The 21,494-nt window shown below is 38.0% G+C and overlaps 1 protein-coding gene across 1 annotated transcript; it reads left to right on the forward strand.

Moving 5' to 3' along the window:
* The first annotated feature begins 1,336 nt into the window (after positions 1–1,336).
* LOC117310404 (leucine-rich repeat-containing protein 37A3-like) lies at positions 1,337–12,684 on the forward strand. Its single transcript, XM_033849963.2, has 4 exons — positions 1,337–2,187; positions 5,523–5,603; positions 12,032–12,103; positions 12,646–12,684. Coding segments are annotated over exons 1-3 (747 nt in total). The 5' UTR covers positions 1,337–1,522; the 3' UTR covers positions 12,033–12,103; positions 12,646–12,684.
* The last annotated feature ends 8,810 nt before the right edge of the window (positions 12,685–21,494 follow it).

A 21,494-nucleotide genomic window follows, 5' to 3' on the forward strand; every position in this document is an offset into this window, starting at 1 on the left:
GGTTGGACCTTCTCCAGTCCAGCATCAGCACCCAACTCAGCCTCTAGGGGCCTCTACAGATGGTGCAGCTCAACCTTTAGTACATATGAAGTGACATTCTCACCTCTAGGTCCAGGTGAAGTTGAACACCCAGTGTTGCTTAATATCAGAGTTAAACCCGTGGTACCTGTGGTTGTCTTAACTCTAGAGCCCAGTAAGAGGTTGAACATCCTACAGTGCAGCAGGAGGACCCTACTCAGACTCCAGATCCCCCTGGAGGGATAGAGCTTTCTTTAATCCAGGACGAGGCCCCAGCTTAGTCTCCGGTTCCCCAGGGGAGCTCAGCTATATGTCCGTAGCCCCCTAGGGAGGTGGTACCTTCTCCCACAGAGCAGGAGCTTCAGGATCATTCATCAGAACTCTCTGCAAAGGTGGAACCATTTCCAGTCCCTCAAGGGACCCTTCCTCACCTTCTACAGCCCCCTGTGAACATGGAATCTTCTCCAGTCCAACAGGCGTTCCCACGCCTACCTCTGGAACCCCTTAAAGAGACAGAACCTTCTCCAGCTGAGCAGGAGACCCCATCTCAGTCTCCAGCACCACCTAAGGAGGTTGTAGCACAAACTCCAGTGCATTATGAGATGACAGTTCCAACACTAGGACAGGATCAAGCTCAGCATTTAAACTTGCCCAGAGTCACAGTTAATCCTTTGAACCAGGGTCTTCCCACAACTCCAGAACCTACAACGGAGGCTGAATATTCTGCAGCCCTGCAGCAGACTGCAGTTCCTCCAACATAGCCCGAGGTGACATTTCCAAATGCAGAGCAAGTTCAGGCTCAGCATCCAACCTTGACAGAGGTCACAGTTCAACCTTTGGACCTTGAACTGACCATAAGGCCACAACCCACCAAGGAGGATGAAACTTCTCCAACCATGCAGGATAACTTAACACAGCCTCCAGAACCACCTAAGGAGGTTTTTGTAGCTCAGCTTCCAGTATATAAGAACCCAGTAGTTCCAACACCAGATCAGGATCACACTGAGCGTCCAGCATCACCCAGTGTCACAGTTCAACCTTTAGACCAGGGGCTTACCACAACTCCAGAACCTACTATGGAGGCTGAACATTCCACACCCCTGCAGGAGACTGTAGTTCCTCCAACATACCACGAGGTGACACTTCCAAATCCAGAGCAAGTTCAGGCTCAGCATCCAACCTTGACTGAGGACACAATTCAACCTTTGGACCTGGAACTTACGTTAACTCTGGAATCCACTTTGGAGGTTGATCCTTCTCCAACCATGCAGCAGACCCAAGCTCAGCCTCCAGAGCTCATTAGGAAGTTGTAGCTCAGTCTCCGCTGTACTCCAAAGTGACAGTTCCAGCCCCAGATCAGGATCATGCTGAGCATCCAGTATCACCCAGTATCACAGTTAAACCTTTGGACCTGGAACTTACCACAACTCCAGAACCTACTACAGAGTCTGAACATGCTGCAGCCCGGCAGCAGACTACAGCTCCCCCTCCAAAACACCCTGAGATGACACTTGCACAGCCAAACCTGACTCAACTCACAAATCAACCTATGGATGTGGAAATTAACATTACTGCAGGATCCAATATGGAGACTGTACCTTCTCCAATCATGCAGCACACCCCAACTCAGCCTCCAGAGGCACCTCAGTACATTGTACGTAAATCTCCATTCCAGCAGGAGGTGACAGTTCCAAATCCAAGTAAGGATCAAGGTCAGCATTCAACATCATCCAGCGTCAGAGTTCATTATGTGGGCCTAGAGCAAACCACCACTCCAGAATCCACTATGGAGGCTGGACATTGTACATCCCTACAGCAGACTACAGCTTCCCCTCCAAAACACCCTGAGGTGACACTTGCACAACCAAACCTGACTCAAGTCACAGTTCTACCTGTGGGCCTGGGAGTTAACATATCTCAGCAACCAAGGGCATCTGAGACAGTTCTTTTTCCTTCGACTCAGTATTCAGTATCCACAGGCCTTCCTGGTGTAAAATATACCCCAGAAAAGAAGCAGCCAGAACAGAATGCCACCACAAACTTCAGCATATGTGAGCTCTGTACCTGCACAAACGAGACGCTGTCGTGTGTTGGTCTCAGCCCAAAGCAGAAGCTCCACGGAGTGCCTGAGCCAGAGCCTAACGCCTACAATGGCACCTTCACCATCATGTAAGATTCGCCTCTCCTCGTTTGTTCTCTGCATCCTGCCTGACATGGCAGCCTTTCTTCAGGTCTTCCTGGGTCCTCCTTTTCTCCCCAATCCACATTGACTGACTTTCTGTTTTCACCTTTTGTTTGTCAATGATTCCTTATCTTCCTTCTCCTTCTTACCATTTTTCCCTCTCCTCCAGTCTTTTACTTGTAATTGCCCTTATTTTTTCCTTCTCCATTTTTTACCCCATTATTTAATTCCTTAACATCTACTCTTCTCCCATCTTTATTCCATCGTCTTTACAGCAACATGTCCCTATCCCCATCTCATTGGTGGTAATACAACAAAGTAGTTAAGAGTAGAAATTCCGGAGCCAGACTAACTGGGTTTGAACCCAGGTCTGTCATTTATTAGCTTTATGACTCAATTTCCTCATCTGTAAAATGGGGATTATGGTAGTCATCATCTCATAGGATGACTCCTATGACTCCTCAATCTCCCAATGACTCCAATCTCATTGGGAGATTTAGATGAGTTAATATAGGTAAAGCTCTTCTATCAGTGCCTAGCATATATTTTAGTGTTAGCTATTATTATTATTCCATCCCTCAGTTATATCTAGAACTCATCTTTGTCCCCTGGCTTTCTATATGTAGCACCCATTTTGTGCCCAACCCAGGGCTAAGTACTTTGGGAGGCACAGAAGTATATGGCATTGTCTCCAGAAATGACCATGACAAGTTGGAAGAAAGGGGATGTGCCTTAAAAGGGAGGTAATATATAATTAAGTATGAAGAGAAATACAGATAGGTGGTGTAGTTCACCACAACCTGTAATCACAGGGGTGTGGAGGTCACCGAAGGCTGCATGGATAAGCTCAACGTTTAGCTGGGACTTAAAGATTGGCTGTGATTTGCCAGAAAAATAATAGGCAGTACAGTCTAGGCAAAGGTGTGACTGCAGGGATGATCAGAATTTAATAGATTAGTCTGGCTGAAAATAATTGGGTTAGGTAACAATAAAAGGATTATGAAAAACCTTGGCTATCGGCAATCCAGGTTTGAAAGTTCCACTGTAAGATATGGGGAGCCACTGCAAGTTTTCAAGCAAGAGAGACAAATGATGAAAACAAGAGGCTTATTTTAAACACGAAAATGGGTAAGACAGGATTCCTTATAGCAACTCATGATCTCATAGGCAAAATAAGCATATAAGCTCAAACCATGATGACAGAGTGCTGTGGAGGCACCATGAAGTAATAAAACTACATTTCTTTTAAAACAGTCATTTCCTCCTTCTATCCATTCCCCAGCTATTTGTTGATTTTATAAATATTTGAGTTTGCTTTATGTCCACGCGTTGGCTTTAAATATGAAAGATGATGCACATAAGCAGGATCTAGTCCATACTTTGAAGGAGTTTATACTCAGAGGAAATGGGTTGCAAAAAGAGCTATATTTAAAGAAAGAAATGAATATGGGCAATGAGAGCTACAAGTTGGTACTGGAGCACAAAAGAAGGAAAAAAGACTTCAAATTGGATCAGGGAAGACGTTACTAGAGCAATGCTGTTTAAATGGGACCTCGAAGGGCCATTGGGTTTCAATGACAGACATCTTGGGAAGAATAAGGTTGGGAAAGGAAAGTGGGAGAAAGGCAAAACACAGGAAAAATACTCTGAGTACCTGTAGAGTACAAGTGGGAAGAGTAGGAGATTAGAGCCAGATCATCTAGGGCTTTGGAGGCCTAGCCAAGGATAACATGCCAAGCTAGCACGTTACCACAGCAGTGCTTTAGGACAAGCATTAGCCTGCAACAGAACCAACCACTTGGAGGGCTTGTGAAAACACAAGCTCCACCCCCACAGTTACTGATTCAAGAGGTCCAGAGTAGGGCTGAGTATTTGTATCTTCATTAATTCACAAGTGATGCTGGTATTTCAGAACCACTTCCAGAGAGTTAATCTGGGGATCGCGTGGAGGATGGCTTAGAAAGGGAGAGGGTAGAGATGGAAACACCAGTCAGAAGACAGTTATACCCATCCAGGTCAAATGAGAGACTAAGCTAGAATCAATGGAAATAAGATAGTCAGCTATCGTCAAGAGTAGGTATTTTCGAATAAAAGTCAAAATGATAGAAAGTGTAATCCTGAATTAACGTTACATATTAATGATAGGAATAACTTCCTTTCAAGTTGTGTGAAAGGTTATCTTTTATTTCTTCTGGTAATGAATTGGCGTAGAAAAACAGAACTATACTGGGAAGTGCATAAATATAAGAATATTCCTTTTAATAGAAGAAATTATAATGATATATAGAGATAAAAACTTTGGGCTCATAATCTAGAATTTGATTAGACAACGAAAGGTGGAATCTAATCAATGCTTCTTCTCTCAGGAAAGATTACCTCCAAAATCTATCAGGATCTATAGTTGTATATTTAATTTATGAAGATCCTGAATGTGAGACTTTTAAGAAAGATGAAGGCAGGGTGAGGAACTCTGAAAGGTTCAAATAGTAATTCCTAAGGTTTGGAGTTTAGACCAAAGCTTCTTATTTATTATTATCATTCTAACCTCTACTAGTTATTCCTACTAATTAGGTATCTAATAGCAAATTGAAGCAATATATTCCTTTTAATTTTCCTAGAGATTTTTCCTGCAATAAAATACCATCTGTCGAAAAAATTACATTAGAACCACTACCTTTTTTGCAGTTTATGTAAGTTACAAATATAACTTCATTATATTTGGAATTTTTATAAAGCTTAATTTTTTATAAAATTAATTTGTTACTCATTTTGAAATATGATTAAAATTACCAGTAAAATTTTGTAGCAAATCCTTTTTGTCTCTAGCAAAGATTAGTGTGAGAATTATTACACAGATCAGAGTGAATCATTATAGAGCAGTGGTTCTCACCCAAGGTGATTTTGCACGCAGGTGACATTTGGTAGTGTCTGGAGACATTTTTGCTTGTCAGATCTGTATATGCTACTGACATAGCATATGGACAGAGGCCAGAGATGATAGTAAACATCCAAGAGTGTACAGGAGAGCCTCCCACGGCAAAGAATTATCCAGCCAAAAATGTCTATAGTGCTGCCTTTCTAGAGAAATAAAGATCACTTAACACAAGTATTTAATGAGCATTTAGTATTTTGTATCTAATGCACCACATATATAATCATGAAAGTATAAATCATAATATCTTCCACAGTGAGATTTCTTTAGTGCATGGAGGGAGTGGTGATGTTATGTTTCATCATATATAAATTAGAATGATTGCCAAAGGATAAATATTCTGAAAGTATATATATTTTTCTTTTTATTTTGCTTGTGTTTTTTTGGTAGAAATCTTGGTTGCAATTTACTCACAGAACTGAGCTTTGGAACGTTTCAGGCCTGGCATGGAATGAAATTTTTCCACAAGTAGTAAGTGAAATAGAAGATGAATACATGTGAAAAACTGTGTATAAAAACATCTTGCAGTTATTGGTTAGCTGGGTGTAAGCCCAGTATGAATTCTGGAAAGGATGTCTTGAGAGCCATTTATTTTATTTGTTTTCAAATGAGGAAGCTTAGGTACAAAGAGGCCAAGAGACTTGTTTAACTCATATATGAAACCCTCTGCTTTCCATAGTACTGAACTTTGGCTCGGGCAATAAAAGGCACCAAGCAAAAACACTCAAAGTCGCATTGTCAGGGAATCCCATTGATGCCTCTCCAATATGTGAATGGCCCATGAAGTTCCACTTTTGAATTAAACTTTGATTCCTGCTCATGTGCAAAGTTCCTAACTGCTTAAAATGTATGCAACACAGAGCTGCAAAGAACTAAGTTTAGCACCGAATTCTTCAGGGAGCAAAAGGTGTGGGTGCTTCCCCAACCATTATTAGCTCTTTTAAATGGCAAAGCAGAAAGAATTCCTGAACACACACCACAGGGCATTCCCCAGTCACCCAGAACATTATTTTTCAGAAAGCATATATCTCTGAAGTGTAATATTTGTGGCCAGTAGGAACTTTTGAGATATGGAAAAAGACGTTGTTTGTGTTCAGCTGTAGTGTGAAAAATATAAAGAAAATACATTGCTGTAGCCTAATACAATATACGTTCTTTGCTGACTACTCTTCAATAAGAAGTGTGGGTTTTACACCCCTTCAGCTCAAAAATTCTGTGATTTCTCATGACACAAGGAAATGATAGTGGGTACGTTCAATGGACCGAAGGCGATTTTAGACTCAAGGTAAAAAAGAGCTCTTCTACACCTGGCTTTGGAAAAGATTCTCTTACCTGTCTTGTGGGTCAGAAATCCAGTTTCACACAGTTCACACATTTTGGGTTAATGAAGGTGTTGAGGCTGTGTCTGGAACTGGATTAGCAATTCCTGCAGATGCCTATCTTTAGTGGCCTCCTTTCTTTCCCTTGTTACTTTGCTGATGCCTACCTTGGGGAGAGAGCACCAAGGGTCAGTTGTTCTTTTGCCAGTACATCGGAGAGCAGGCTGATGAGGTCCCTTCACCAGGAGGTTTTAGTAGCATCAATACAAGGTCTTAAACTCACCACCTTTCCTAAACATCCTATAACACAAAGAGTTCCTTATAAGAATCAGAGTTTCACTATAGTTATGTAGGCAACACCGGAAAATATATTGTGGAAATAAATAAACAACCAAACAAACAAATAAATAAATAAATCACAGTTTAAAGATTAAGAATTCATTCAAAAACATTCACTGAGTACCATGCCCACTGTGTGTCAGCACTGTACTACGTGCTGGAGATACAAAGGCGCATAGGGCAGGAACGTTGTCCCCAAGAAGCTTTCATACTGGAAGGAGAAAGATGAAAGTTGATGGGAAAACATAGATGAGAGCCATTCTAGCATCTGTGCAGCAGGGTAACAAGGTGATGGGGCGGGGGATGAAGTAGAAAATGGGTGGTAGGTTAGAAAAGATTTGTAATGGAAGAGGCACCAACTTGTTCCTTTTGAATTTGTTTTCCTCTTTAATGACTGAAAAAGTTAGTGAAAGATAATCAGAACTATCTGGAGTTGGAAATAAATTAGTACTGTACTCCTAAAACTCATTCACAGTTACTTTCAAAAGATTGTCACAGTATAGTAAGTCTTTGTTTTGGGCTAAGTCTTTCTAATAGACAAAGCTAATTTGATTCAGGAAACATTTGCCATGGTGAGATAAAAAGTTTATTGCATCTCTTTCCAAAGGCAAGCCACCAAGGGAAGATGCCACCCTCGAGTTAAGTCATTTTACTACCTATAATGACATATTACTGGGGTGTTTATAAGTTGCCTGCATTAAATAAGTTTGGAAAAGGGCCTCAGCTGAGGTGGATTTATCATGAATTCAATGAAGCTTAGGCTTCAGGGCTCCTCACTTGCATAGGTCCCTTCCAAAGTCTTGAGAGGGGTCTTAGCGATTTTTGTATTCACAACTTTGCATGTTTTTATTAGATAGGATTTCCCAAATTAGATGAGGTTGAGGCCCCACAAAACCTTGATTCATCACCGGGTTGCAGGTAATTATAAGTCAGTAGGTTTCTTGAATGAAGCCTCTGTGTTATTGACAAACATCAGGTGAAGTAGTTAGCAGTGTGGTAGTCTATTTTAAATCTGAAATCTACCTCAAAGATGAACCGAGGGGCTTCCCTGGTGGCGCAGTGGTTGGGAGTCCGCCTGCCGATGCAGGGGACGCGGGTTCGTGCCCCGGTCCGGGAAGATCCCACATGCCGCGGAGCGGCTGGTCCCGCGAGCCATGGCCGCTGAGCCTGCGCGTCCAGAGCCTGTGCTCCGCAACGGGAGAGGCCGCAACGGTGAGAGGCCCGTGTACTGCAAAAAAAAAAAAAAAAAAAAAGATGAACCAAGAGTTTATTAATTAGTAAAGTACCACTTTTTGACTGGTGGTAGTAATCATATCTCTCTCAGATAAAATCAGGAATGAAATATATTATGGAAAAGCAGCAGTGGTTGATAATCCTAAATGTTAAGTATACTTTTTCTTTCTGAATTTATAGTGTTTCTCCTTCATTCACCTATGCAGGTCCAGACTGATGGCTTATTTTTAAAAATTCTTTTAGTCACTTCATTGGTTCTAACAATACAAGCTCCATGATTTTAGAAACTGAAGGACTCTGCAGTGTATAAAGGCTATATAACTTAACCAGACAGAGCACATTCACATGCTTCCTTTTCTGTGGTACATCAATATTGTACCTAGAACATAAGCACTAAGAGACATTAAGAGGAAAATCAAAGCCTTATCCCTATTAAATTATTTACCCCGTTGTTGAGAATATCAATGAGGGAGGTGTGGCCACACTATGAAGGCAAATTGAGCTGCGGTCACAGAGCCGCACTAATGCTCCCCCAGTCAACTAGCACTGGTTTCCTTTAGATAGCTATGTACACACAAAAGCTGACACACTTCAGGGTGCTGTCATCACTTTTTGCTATGTACTAGAATCCTGGCAGCTTCTCAGATTTAGAAAGGCATAAACGCTAAAAAAAAAATAACTTGGGTCTGCCCTTTGCCATGATTTAGAGTGGCTGTTTTATTTGTAATAGTTCAAAATTTTGAGACTGTCACACCTAGCAACTACTATACTTTTCTTCTCCCAACTGTGTCTTATTCTTCCCACCTGTAGTATTTTCTCCCATTCTGTATGTTTTTTTCACTTTCTTGATAGTGTCCTTTGAAGCACAAACTTTTTAATTTTTATAAAATCCAATTCATCTATTTTTCCTTTGGTTGTTTGTGCTTCGGGTATTATATCTACGAAACTGTTGTCTACTGCAAGGACTACTCCTATGTTTTCTTCTAAGAGTTTTATAGCCTTTGCTCTTATATTTGGAAATTTGATCCATTTGGAGTTAATTTTCATATGTGGTGTGAAGTGTAGGAGTGCAGCTTCATTATTTTGTGTGTGGATGTACAGTTATCCCAGCGTCATTTGAAAAGACTCTTCTTACCACATTGAATTGTTTGGGCACGCTTGTTGAAAATCAATAGACCATAAATATGAGGGTTCATTTCTATACTGTCATTTCTGTTCCATTGATATACATGTCTTGTCTTATTCCAGTACCACACTGTGATTGCAGTAGCTTTGAACTGAGTTTTGAAACCAGGATGTGTGAGTCCTCCCACTTTGTTCTTTACCAACATTGTTTTGGTTATTCTGTTTCCTTGAATTCCCATATGATTTTAGAATTAGCTTGGCAGTTTCTGGAAAGAGGTCAGCTGGGATTTTGAAAGGATTTACAATGTAACCATGGGTTGATTTGGGAAGTAGTGACATTTTAATATGACTATCTTCCAGTCCATGAATCCAGCATGTCTTTTTATTTATTTAGATCTTCTTCAATTTCTTTCAACAGTTTTGTACTTTTCAGTGTGAATCTTGCACTTACTTGGTTAAATTTTTCCCTAAGTATTTTATTTGTTTTGATGCTGTTACACATGGAATTGTTTTCTTAATTTCACTTTTGGATTACTCATTGCTCGTGTGTAGAAATAATTTTTTTTTTCTTTTGTGGTATGCTGCCTCTCACTGTTGTGGCCTCACCCGTTGCGGAGCACAGGCTCCGGACGCACAGGCTCAGCGGCCATGGCTCACGGGCCCAGCCGCCCCGCGGCATGTGGGATCCTCCCATACCAGGCCACGAACCTGTGTCCCCTGCATCGGCAGGTGGAATCTCAACCACTGCGCCACCAGGGAAGCCCTAGAAATAATATTGATCTTATATCCTGAAACCTTGCTGAATTCATTTATTAATGCTAACAGTTATTTTCCTACATTCCCAGGAATATGTCTTGTGGTCTTCCAGTTTCCCAGGAATACATTGGCACATTTCAGTCTCTGTGGACATCTCATTCCTCAGCTTTTCTTTTTAAGCTTTTTGGTTGGGCTGTTTTTTGCCCCAAACTGTTATCCATTGTCTCATGCAACTGCCATGTTAAAATATTTGCTTCAAAATGTTTTCCGAAATGCCACCTGAGGAACGGCTTTTCTCACTAGACTGCTCGTGGTCGGGTCAAAGACAAGCCTTTCACGTGAGGTCTTCCAGGGGACCACCAGACATGTAAAACAATGACAGTTCTTTGGGAATGAGTCTTTTTGAAGGACCTCCCAGACCATGCTGCTCCTTCTGGTACCAGGGATGTGGGCTGTTTTTCAAGGCTACCACTGGCATGGAGAGCAAAGGTCAAGGACAAGTTCAAGCAACACAGATCTCATTGTTCTTACAGAAATTAATTTGTTTTCCTTGAATAAATTGCCCCCCAGTGTGTTGCGAGCCTGTTGGTTAAATATCCAGAGTTCAGAAGAAGTTGATTCTGACCATTTTTGCCAGTTTTGTTGTTGTTGTTATTGTTATTGTTGCTTCTATGGAGGGATGAATTTTTAGATGTCCTTCCTCCATCATTTTATTACTGCTTTTCCTGCAATGTTTTTTAAAATCTCTAAAGTCTCAATGACCATAGGCTAATTAAATATTTATTATGGGAGATGATTAAGGAAAAAATAAATAAAAGGAAAAATAAATAAAAAAATAAAAAGAGAAAATATAATTCTCATAGAGGCTTTCCCAGATGGGTAGATGAAGTTTGAAAAGGTATTTCTATATTTAGTGCTCTCCAAATTAAGGTTAAAGTGAAAGATATTTTATAAAACCCCCCCTTTTATTTTCATTCATGTTAAAACACAGGCTTTAGAGTCAGAACTGAGTTCAAATTCCAGCTCTGCTTCTTACTAGCTTGATGACTTAGGACAAGCTATGTAACTTCTCTGTGCCTCTGTTTCCTCATTTGTACAATGGGGTAATATATCTATCACATAAGGTTACTGTGAGGATTAAATGTTAAATGCTGATCACAGATCCCTGGCAACCCAAAAGATATTAGTTTTGATGATTATTTTTATAATATTCTGCAAAAGTACACTAATAATTCTTGAGTAGAGTTAACCTAAAGTCAGATATTCTTTTCTTTCTTCCTGTTTCTTTTGGGTTTTTTTTTTCCCCCTTACTTGTTTTACAGAGCAAAGGAAAAAAAAAAAAGAGAGAAAGGACTAAGAAGAAAATCTACTCCAGCATTTTGGAATAAAATTTTGTTCCCCAAAATTAATTTGTTTATTTTATTGATACATAAACAAAATGTTATTTATTTATTCAGCAAACATTTATTAAATACCTAGTAAATATATAGCCACTATGTCAGGCACAGGAATAATAATGACAGTAAGGTGTGGTCCCTGCTCTGAAGTTGCTGACAATCTAGGAGACTGACAAGTAAACCGTTGATTACATACACAGTAACAAAGGCTATGATACTAGAATACATATGGGAATATGTGATGGGAGTATGGCTTTCACAAGTTCCTCTTGGATTTATCGCTTCTTCTTTGGCTCCAGAACCAAGGAATTAGACCTATTTTTGTCTTTAATTGGGTAGTTTAAATCATGAAATTTTCAAAAAATTTGTAGAGATGAAAGAAATCACCTTAAATTATGGAGGACACTAGAAATAGTAGTTTTTTACAGAGCAAGGGCTTCCTAACAGTATAGTCACTTCGAGGGTTTTGAACCTGAAAAGTTCTTTGGCATATTTTTTCTATGCTAGCCACTTTTTTTCTATTTTTTTGTTTCTCTTCTCCACTTTATCATCTAGAGACCTGCCTAGTTCCCAATGAAAGGGTGTTTTACAAATTCTAATGGTGATTTATAGGTAAAGAGAGAAAATGGGTTTTTTTTGACCTTCAAGTTCCATACCAAAAAAAATGAATATAAGCTTTCATGGAAGTAATTGAAAATGCAGATAATTTTAATTCCATTCCATTTTTCAGAATTTTCAATCGTAATCCTTTGACAACAGGTGAAGATTCTTACCTTTTTAAATTGCCAGCATTAAAATATTTGTAAGTATTGCAACACTTTCATGGCTCATGAGATAATTTCTGCTCCTTCTTTCTTTCGTCAAAGATTGAGTACTTTGGGTAAAAAGTCATAATTTAGATTTTAACTGGGTTATTGAAAATAAGAGTTATTGGCAAAGAAAAGGATTAAGAAAGAATATACGGGTAAGACAGCCAGCAGAGAATGAGAACAGTGTTGAAGAACACATATAGTTATGGAAGATGTAGATGCATGTAGGAATATTATTTATCCCAGAAAGCAAAAAGGAATAAGGGGTACATTATTTTTTTTAAAAAGAGTGATCAAAGAGGTAGATGCAATTGAAAATGAGAAGCTAGGATAATAAAAAATGATTGTGCTGTTCAGCACCAAGGTCATTCATTTGATGATGCAAATGTAAATTTCTTCAATAAGAGCTCTTTGGAATTATCATCTGTGGCAAGTCAGAAGCCAGAATTGAAGTAATCACATGTTAAGTATCTTTTTAAGTGTAGAATTTTTGTCTTTGGGTTTTATATCATGCATGTTTGGGCTTCTCCTTCAGAGACATGGGAACAACACAAGTGTCACAGCAATTGAAAGCATCGTCATGATGACCCTTGAATTGGAAAAACTGTAAGTTGATTTTTCTTACATTTATTTTCACTCATTTGTTTTTTTTAGGTTTGTTTTATTATTTTGTTAAGTCAGGTTTACTTATGTATAATTTTCATTTCACAAAATTCACTGTTTTTAAATATACAGTGTGATGTGTTTTGACAAACGTATAGTTAGTTCTGTAACCACCACCACATTTGAGGTAAAGAACATTTTTGCACTCCCAAAAGACCCCTCATGTCCCTTTGTAGTCAATCCATCCTCCTCCCACTACCAGCCCCTGGCAACAACCAGTCTGATTTTTGTCCATGTAATGTTGCCTTTTCCGGAATGTCTTATAACTGAAATCATGTGGAATGTAGCCTTTTGTTTTTGGCTTCTTTCACTTAGTCTCTTTGGAGATTTATCTGTTTTGTTGCACCTGTCAGTATTTCATTCCTTTTTATTGCTGAGCAGTATTCTAGTTGTGTGGATATACAGTTTGTTTACGCATTCAGTGATTGATGAACATTTGAGTTTTTTCTAGTTTTTTGGCAGTTTTGAACAAAGCCTCTGAAAACACTCACACGTGTGTGTGAACATATGTTTTGTGCGAGCATATGTTTTCATTTCTTTGGGGTAAAATACCTAAGGGTGGGATTGCTTCATCATATGCTAAGCGCATATTTAACTTTTTAAGAAACTGCTAAACTGTTTTCTAAAGTGCCTGTGCCTTTTTGGTTTCCCACTAGCAGTTTATGCGAGTTTCAGTTGCTCCACATCATCACCTGATCCTTATATTTGTTTTTTAAAAAAATTTAGCCTTTCTCGTAGGTGTGTAGTTGCATCTCGTGGTTTTTGCCACATTTTGCATTTCTGTAATAGCTGATGATGTTGAGTGTCTATTGATGTGCAAATATCTTTTTAAAGAAGTGTCTGTTCAAATCCATTTTTAAATTGGATATTTATATTGAGTTTTAAGAGTGCTTTATATAAAAAGCAATGGAAAAAGTCCTTTCTCTCAGATATGTGTTTAGTAAATATCCTCTCCCAGATTGTGACTTATTTTCATTGTATTACAGTGTCTCTGAAGACTAGAAGTTTTAAATTTTTGATGATCTCTAATTTAGCAATTTTTCTTTTTTTTCATATTTATTTAATTTATTTATTTGGCTGTTCTGAGTCTTAGTTGCGGCAGATGGGCTCCTTAGTTGCGGCTCATGGGCTTCTTAGTTGTGGCATGCGAACTCTTAGTTGCGGCATGCATGTGGGAACTAGTTCCCTGACCAGGGATCGAACCTGGGTCCCTGCATTGGGAACTCAGAGTCTTAACCACCAGGGAAGTCCCTTAGCAATTTTTCTTAGATGGTTTGTGCTTTTCTGTGTCTTATCTAAGAAATCTTTGTCTGAGACCCCATTGTCTAACCCAAAATCACAAAGATTTTCTCCTGTTTTCTTCCAGAAGTTGTATAGTTCCATTTAGGTCTATGATTCATTTTGAGTTAATTTTCGTATATGTTTTGAGGGAAGGGTCAACTTTCATTTTTTTGCAGTTTAAAAAACTATTTCTGTAGGACCCTATTGTGACAGTTTATTACACAACTTACTGCACCTTAAACTGTGCCATCCCCCCTCCAATATGGCAAGCTAATAGAAACTTTCTGTTATGCCAAGGCTAGGTGAGGGGATTGCATGAGATTAGTATGCAGAAAGGGCCCTGCATTTAGCACTCTATTCCAACCATCTTAGGTCAGCTGACAAATGAGTGTCTTCACCACGCCATCACACATTGTTCACTGCTCTAGCCTCATCTTCCTCAGCCTCCCATTGCGATCCCTCTCTTGTCAGCTAGATGCCTTCCTCTGTGGATATTAAAAATTATTTCTCTATGTAACTACAATACTGTTAACACACAGTATTGAAGAAATTAAATTCCTACACAATGATATTACCTTATAAAGAGTTGCTATTCATATTTCCCCAGTTGTCTCTCTCATATAATATCATTTCTTTTAACAGCTTTTTGAGGTATAATTGACATAGAATAATCTGTGTTCACACACACACATATATAAACACCATGAAGACATCACCAAAATCAAAATGTCCATCTCCTCAGAAAGTTTCTTAACATCTCTTTGTAATTCTTCCTTCCCATTGTTCCTGCCCTTCCCAATCACCATGCAGCCCTTGCTCTGCTTTCTGTTTGCATTTTCTAGAATTGTATGTAGATGGAATCATACAGTGTATACTTTCTTCTAACTGGTTTCTAACTCAGCATGATTATTTTAATTTTCATCCATATTGTTGTATATATCAGTAATTCATTTCTGTTTATTGCTGAATAGTATTACATTATATTGATGAACCACAATTTATCTATTCACCATTGATGAACATTGAGTTGTTTCAGTCTTTGTCTATTACAGATAAAGTTGCTATGAATATTTGTGTACAAGTGTTTGTATGGATGTATACTTCCATTTCTCTTGGGTAAATACCTGCAAGTAGAATGGCTGGATCATTGGTTAGTGTATGTTTAAGTTTTTTAAAAATACCTATTTTCCATAGTGGTTTGATCATTTTACATCTCTACCAGCAGTGTATGAGAATTGCATTTTCTTCACGTTGCGGCCAACGCTTGCTATGCTCAGTATTTTTAATTTCAGATAGTTTAATAGGTGTGTAGTTGTATCTCACTGTAGCATCCCTAATGATGAATCATGTCAAACGTCTTTTCATATGCTTATATTCCATCTGTATATCTTTTTATCTTTTATATATATTTTTCTGGAGTTTTGAGAGTTCTTTATATATTCTGGAAATTAGTCCTTTATTGAATATGTAAGTTGCAAAGTATTTTCTCCCATTCTGTGACTCATCTTTCCGTTCTCTCGGGAGTGTCTTTTGCAGGGCAGAAATTCTTAATTTTGATAGTGTCTAATTTATCTATTTTTTTCTTTCATGGATTATGCTTTTGGTGTTGTATCTAAGAAATTTTGCCTAACTCAAGGTCATAAAATTTTTCACCTGTTTTGTTTTAGAAATTTTATACTTTTATGTTTTACATTTAGATCTTTGAACCAATTTGAGTTCATTTCTGTATATGGTTTGGATGGAAGTTCTTTTTTTTGTTTGGTTTTTGCACCTGTGTATTCAATAGTTCCAGCATCATTTGGTGAAAAGACTATCATCTCTCCACTTAAATGCCTTTGAACCTGAAAGTCAGTTGTCCACATCTCTCTACTTCTGAACATTCTATTCTCTTCCTTTGATCCTTTTGTCTGTCTTTATCCTACTATCACAATGTCTTGAAAGTGTTACTTCATAAGCCTTGAAATCAGTTACTGTTAGTTCTTCAACTTTGTTCTTTTTCAACGTTGTTTTAGTTATTCTAAATTTTATTTCCACATGAATTTTAGAATTAGGTTGTCAATTTCTATAGAAAAGCCTACTGGTATTTTGATCTATAAATCAGTTTGGGGAGAAATGATGTCTTAACAATATTGAATCTTCTGATCCATGAATACATTTTATCTCTTCATTTATTTAGGTCTTCGTTAATTTCCCCCAGCAATATTTTACAGTTTTCACTGTGCAAGTCTTCTACATGTTTTGTCAGATTTATTCTAAGTATTTTATATGTTTGATTCTATTATAAGTAGTATTTTAAAACTTTGATCTCTGATTGTTTGTTGAGATAAATTAATCTTTTTGTATGTTCATCTTGTACCCTGCAAACTTGAGAAACTCATTGATGAGTTCCAGTAGCAATTTTGTAGATTCTATCAGGTTTTCTCTATCATCATGTTATCTGCAAATAAAGATAGTTCTACTTCTTCCTTTCCTTTCTGAATATCTCTTTTCTTTTTGTTGCCCTATTGCACTGGCTAGAACCTTCAGTGCAATGTCAAATAGAAGTAATGAGAGCAGACATCCTTGCCTTTGTCCTGATACTGGCGAGCAAGTTCTTTGTCCTTCACCATTAAATATGATGTTAAGTTTTTTGTAGAAGTCATTTATCAAATTGAGGAAGTCTCCTTCCATTCCTCGTCTGCTGTTTTTTTTCCTTTAATCAGGAATGGATGTTAGATTTTTTCATTCTTTTCCTGCATCTATTGCAGTGATTATGTGATTTTTCCCTTCTTTTCTTTTCTTAATTTGTTTCTTTATTTTTGGGCTGTATTGGGCCTCCATTCCTGCATGCAGGCTTTCTCTAGTTGTGGTGAGCAGGGACTACTCTTCATTGCAGTATGCCGGCTTCTCATTGCGGTGGCTTCTCTTGTTGCAGAGAATGGGCTCTAGGTGCACGGGCTTCACTAGTTGTGGCACATGGGCTCAGTAGTTGTGACTCACGGGCTCTAGAGCTCAGGCTCAGTAGTTCTGGTGCATGGGCTTAGTTGCTGCGTGGCATGTGGGATCTTCACTGACCAGGGGTCAAACTCATGTCCCCTGCAGTGGCAGGTGGATTCTTAACCACTGCCCCACCAGAGATGTCCTGATTTTTCTTTTTTAGTGTAGTAAGTTGGTAAATTGATTTTCAAATATTAAACCAACCTTTCATTCTTGAGATAAACCCCACTTGGTCATGATGTATCATCTTTTTATATATTATTGGATTTGATATGCTAAAATTTTGTTAAGATTTTTTGCCTCTGTGTTCATGAGAGATAGTGGTCTATAGTTTTCTTGTAATGTCATTGTCTAATCTTGATACGGTGAAAGTTGGCCTTATAAATAAGTTGGGAAGTATTCCCTTCTCTTCAACTTTCTGGTAGAGTTTGTGTAGACTTGGCATTATTTTATTCCTTAAATGTTTGGTAGAATTCATCAGCTAAGCCACCTGCACTTGAAGCTTTCTTTGTTGGAAGGTTTTAAACTGCACACCCAATTTCTTTAATATCTGTATTCTTGAATAAACTTTGGTAGTGCATGCGTTTCAAGGAATTTGTCCATTTCATCTTGAATTTATTAGTATAAAGTATTCTATATATTCTCTTATTATCCTTTTAATATCTATAGTATTTTTGTTTTCCATTTTATTTATTTCTACTTTGATCTTTATTGTGTTCTTCCTTCTCTTACTCTGTGATTAATTTGCTCTCGTTTTCCCAGTTTAAGGTGGAAGTTGAGGAAACTGAGTACCGCATTAGCAATAACCCACATGTTGACATATTATGTTTTCAGTTTCAGTGAGTTCAAAATAGTTTCTGATTTCCCTTTTGATTTCTTCTTTGACCACAAAGTTACTCAGAAGAGTGTTGTTTAGTTTCCAAATATTTGGAACTTTTTCGGATTTGTTAATTTCTAATTTAATTCCATTGTGGTCAGAGACATATATTGAATGACTAAAATCCTTTCAAAAATTTTTTTAAGTATTTTTTTAAATTAATTTTTTCTGTGTTGGGTCTTTATTGCTTCGCCTGGGCTTTCTCTAGTTGCGGCAAGCAGGGGCTCCTCTTCGTTACAGTGCATTGGCTTCTCATTGGATGACTTCTCTTGTTGCAGAGCACAGGCTCTAGGTGCGTGGCCTTCAGTAGTCGTGGCACACAGGCTCTAGAGTGCAGGCTCAGTAGTTGTGCCGTACGGGCGTAGTTGCTCGGCGACATGTGGGATCTTCTCGGACCAGGGATCGAACCCATATCCCCTGCATTGGCAGGCAGGTTGTTAACCACTGAACCACCAGGGAAGTCCCAATTCCAGTATTCTTAATCTTTTGTGTAGATCCATATTCCAATCTGGTGTCATTTTCCTTTTGCTTAAAAATACTTCTTTTAACATTTCTTATAGTGAAATTCTACTTGTAAAGAATTCTTGCAGCGTTTGTATGTCTGAGACAGTCTTTATTTTGCTTTTGTTTTGATACATCTGGGTATAGAATTCTAGCTTGATAGAATTCAGTTCACTACTTTAAAGATGTTATTCCACTGAGTTCTCATTTACATTGTTTCCAACAAAAATTCTGCTGTCATTGTTATCTTTGTTCCTCTCTATGTAGTGTAAAGGTTTTTTCTCTGGCTGCTGTTAAATTTTTCTCTTAATTCCTGGTTCTGGGCAATTTGATTATATTTTGTGCCTTGGTGTAGTTTTGTCCATGTTTCTTATGCTTAAAGTTCATTGATCTTCTTGACTTTGTGGCTTTATACTGTTTACCAATTTGGAAAAGTTTTGGCTATTATTTCTTCAAATTTTTGTATTTCTCCTCTCCTTCATGGACTCTAAGTTCACATGTATTAGGCCACTTGAAGTTGTTGCACAGCTCACTGATGCTCTATTAAGTTTTGTTGTTGTTTTGTTTTGTTACTCTTTTTGTTTCATTTTGGATAGTTTCTATTACTATACCTTAATGTTCACTGACCCTTTCTTCTGCAGTGTCTAATCTGCAATTAACCTCATTCAATGTCTTTTTAATTTAGCCATTGTTTTTAACCTCTAGAAGCTCAATTTGGGACTGTTTTCCGTTTTCCGTGCCTGTTCTTAAGATTTTCAGTGTTTTGTCTGGGTTTTTGAACATATGAAATACAGTTATAATAACTTTTCTTCATGTATAAAAACTTTTAAAATGTTCTTTTCTGCGAATTCTAACATCTGTATAGATTATGGGTTAGTTTTGATTGATTGCCTTTTCTCCTCACTATGGGTCATATTTTCCTACTTCTTTGCATGCTTGGCAGTTTTTCATATGATCCCCGATACTGTGTGTTTTTGTTTCTTGTGTACTATATATATTTAAATTCTTGTAAAATGCTTGGGCTTTGTTTTGGGTGGAATGAAGTTACTCAAAACAATTTTATTCTTTTAGGTGTAGCTTTTAAGATTCATTGGGTAGGAGTCCAAGTACCCTTTAGTCTGGAGCTCATTATTTGCAACTACTGAGACAAGTCTTTTCTGAATATCATGAGGTTTTCCAGTTTGACTTGTAGGAACAGGTACTATTCCTACAACCCTATGTGATATCCAGATATTCTTATTATTAATCCTTTCATGTGGTTCTTTTCCTGGTATCAAGTAATTCCTCACACAGATGTACTGACAAATAGTTTGTTGAATTCTCAAGAGATCCCTCTGCATATCTCCAGAGTTCTTTGTCTGTGCACTTCTTTTCTCTCTGGTAGTCTGCTTTGTGAACTCTAGTTACCTTGGTTTTCCCAGACTGTCAGCTCCATTTCGTCAGTCAGGGAGTCCACCAGTCTCTGCCTGGACTTCTCTTTCCTGTACGATGACCAGGGCACTCTCTCAGAGAAGTAAGTTAGGGCAATTATAGGGATCACTTCATTTATTTCCCATCTTCTGGGGATCTCTGAACTTTATTGCCTGAGGTCCAGTTTCTTGAAAACTGTTGTTTCATATGTTCTGTCTGATGATTTCATTGTTTCAGGTGGGAGGTTAAATTGGTCCTTGTTACTTCATCTTGGCCAGAGCCAATAACATCCAGTCTGTTTTATTTTGATACAGGGTCCAATTAAAGATTAGGCATTGCATGTCATATCTTTGTTTCCTTTAATCTAGAATATTTCCCTATTTTTTTTTTTGGTCTTTTATGACATTGGTATTTTTGAAGACTCTAAGCCAGTTAGCTTGTAAATTGCCGGACAATCTGGATTTGTCTATTTCTTCATTAGACTCAAAGTAAATATTTTGGGGAAGAATACTATGTAGGTGATGTATTCTTCCTACTTCATCAGTTCAGGTGGCCCAGTGCTAAGTTTGATCACTTGATTAAGGTGGTATCTTCCATATCTCTCCATTGTAAAATTATTTTTCCCCTTGGTAATTGATAAATCATATGTGGGGTGATACTTTGGGATCAGTAAAGATCCTACTTTCAAACAACTCTTCGCCCAGCTGTGCATCAATGATAATCCTTGTCTTAATCGATTATTACATTGATAGATGCAAAATGACACTTTCCTAATTCTATCATTCCTTTTGCATTTATTAGTTGACATTATTATATAAAGAAGAGCTCCCCCACTTTTCATTTGAGTATCATTATGAACTTATGTGCTTTTTTATAAGTTAACTATGTTATACCTTATTATAATGATAATGTTATTCTTTGGAATGTTCCTTTTGTCCAGATTTGGCCAAAGTGACCTCTGTTATTGTTTAACCCCACGATGCTTTTCTATTACTAGAATAATTTCTACTATATTACTACTCACAAATAGGAACTGAGAAAGGGACTCCAGAAGGTGTGGTCTTATTCAGACTCTTCTTAGAAGTGTGCCTTCTTCCTCTGTCCTCTCGACCCAAAGTGAGGCTTTAGGGTTGGAAGGAGATACTTCGGATTTAAACTACAGATCAATGTCACCCAATTCTAATCCCTATTCCCTTTTTTCTAGGCATACCATATCTACTGCCATCCTAATCCTTCTGTTGGGCACATCTCTCCTCCTCTGTATTTATTTACAACAGTCAAGAGCAGCAATTGGCCAACCGACCCCTATCCAGTTCTGCAGTCCATACGCCCCAAGAACTCCTTTTTGCACTGGTCTGTGGTGGCCTTGGCCCACCTCTTCTACCTACTCAAGTAACTCTTTTACCACGAATTTAATTACCTGTGTTTCCATTTATAGGATCTTACCTAGCCGTATGGCCTGCTGCCTCTGCCAATTTAAAAATATTATTGAGGTTGTCTGTAAGACAGTCAAGCTGCATTGTGACAGCGAATGCCTGACAGACATCACACGTTGTGGTGAGTCTCAATTGCAGAATAATAAATTTTTAATTTTTAATTTAATATTTTAATTTTTAATCAGTGATGATAAATTTTAACATTAATGATGTAATTGCATTATTTTAATTCATTCATTC

The sequence above is a fragment of the Tursiops truncatus genome, chromosome 2, assembly GCF_011762595.2.
Source record: "Tursiops truncatus isolate mTurTru1 chromosome 2, mTurTru1.mat.Y, whole genome shotgun sequence".
Lineage (NCBI taxonomy): Eukaryota > Metazoa > Chordata > Mammalia > Artiodactyla > Delphinidae > Tursiops > Tursiops truncatus.

What these genes read in the sequence shown, in the direction of transcription:
- LOC117310404 (XM_033849963.2), top strand. Translation starts at nt 1,523, where the DNA reads ATGACACTTGCACAGCCAAACCTGACTCAACTCACAAATCAACCTATG. An exon ending in AATGGCACCTTCACCATCAT is followed by an intron (nt 2,188 to 5,522) that starts GTAAGATTCGCC and finishes TTTTTTTGGTAG; the next exon opens with AAATCTTGGTTGCAATTTAC.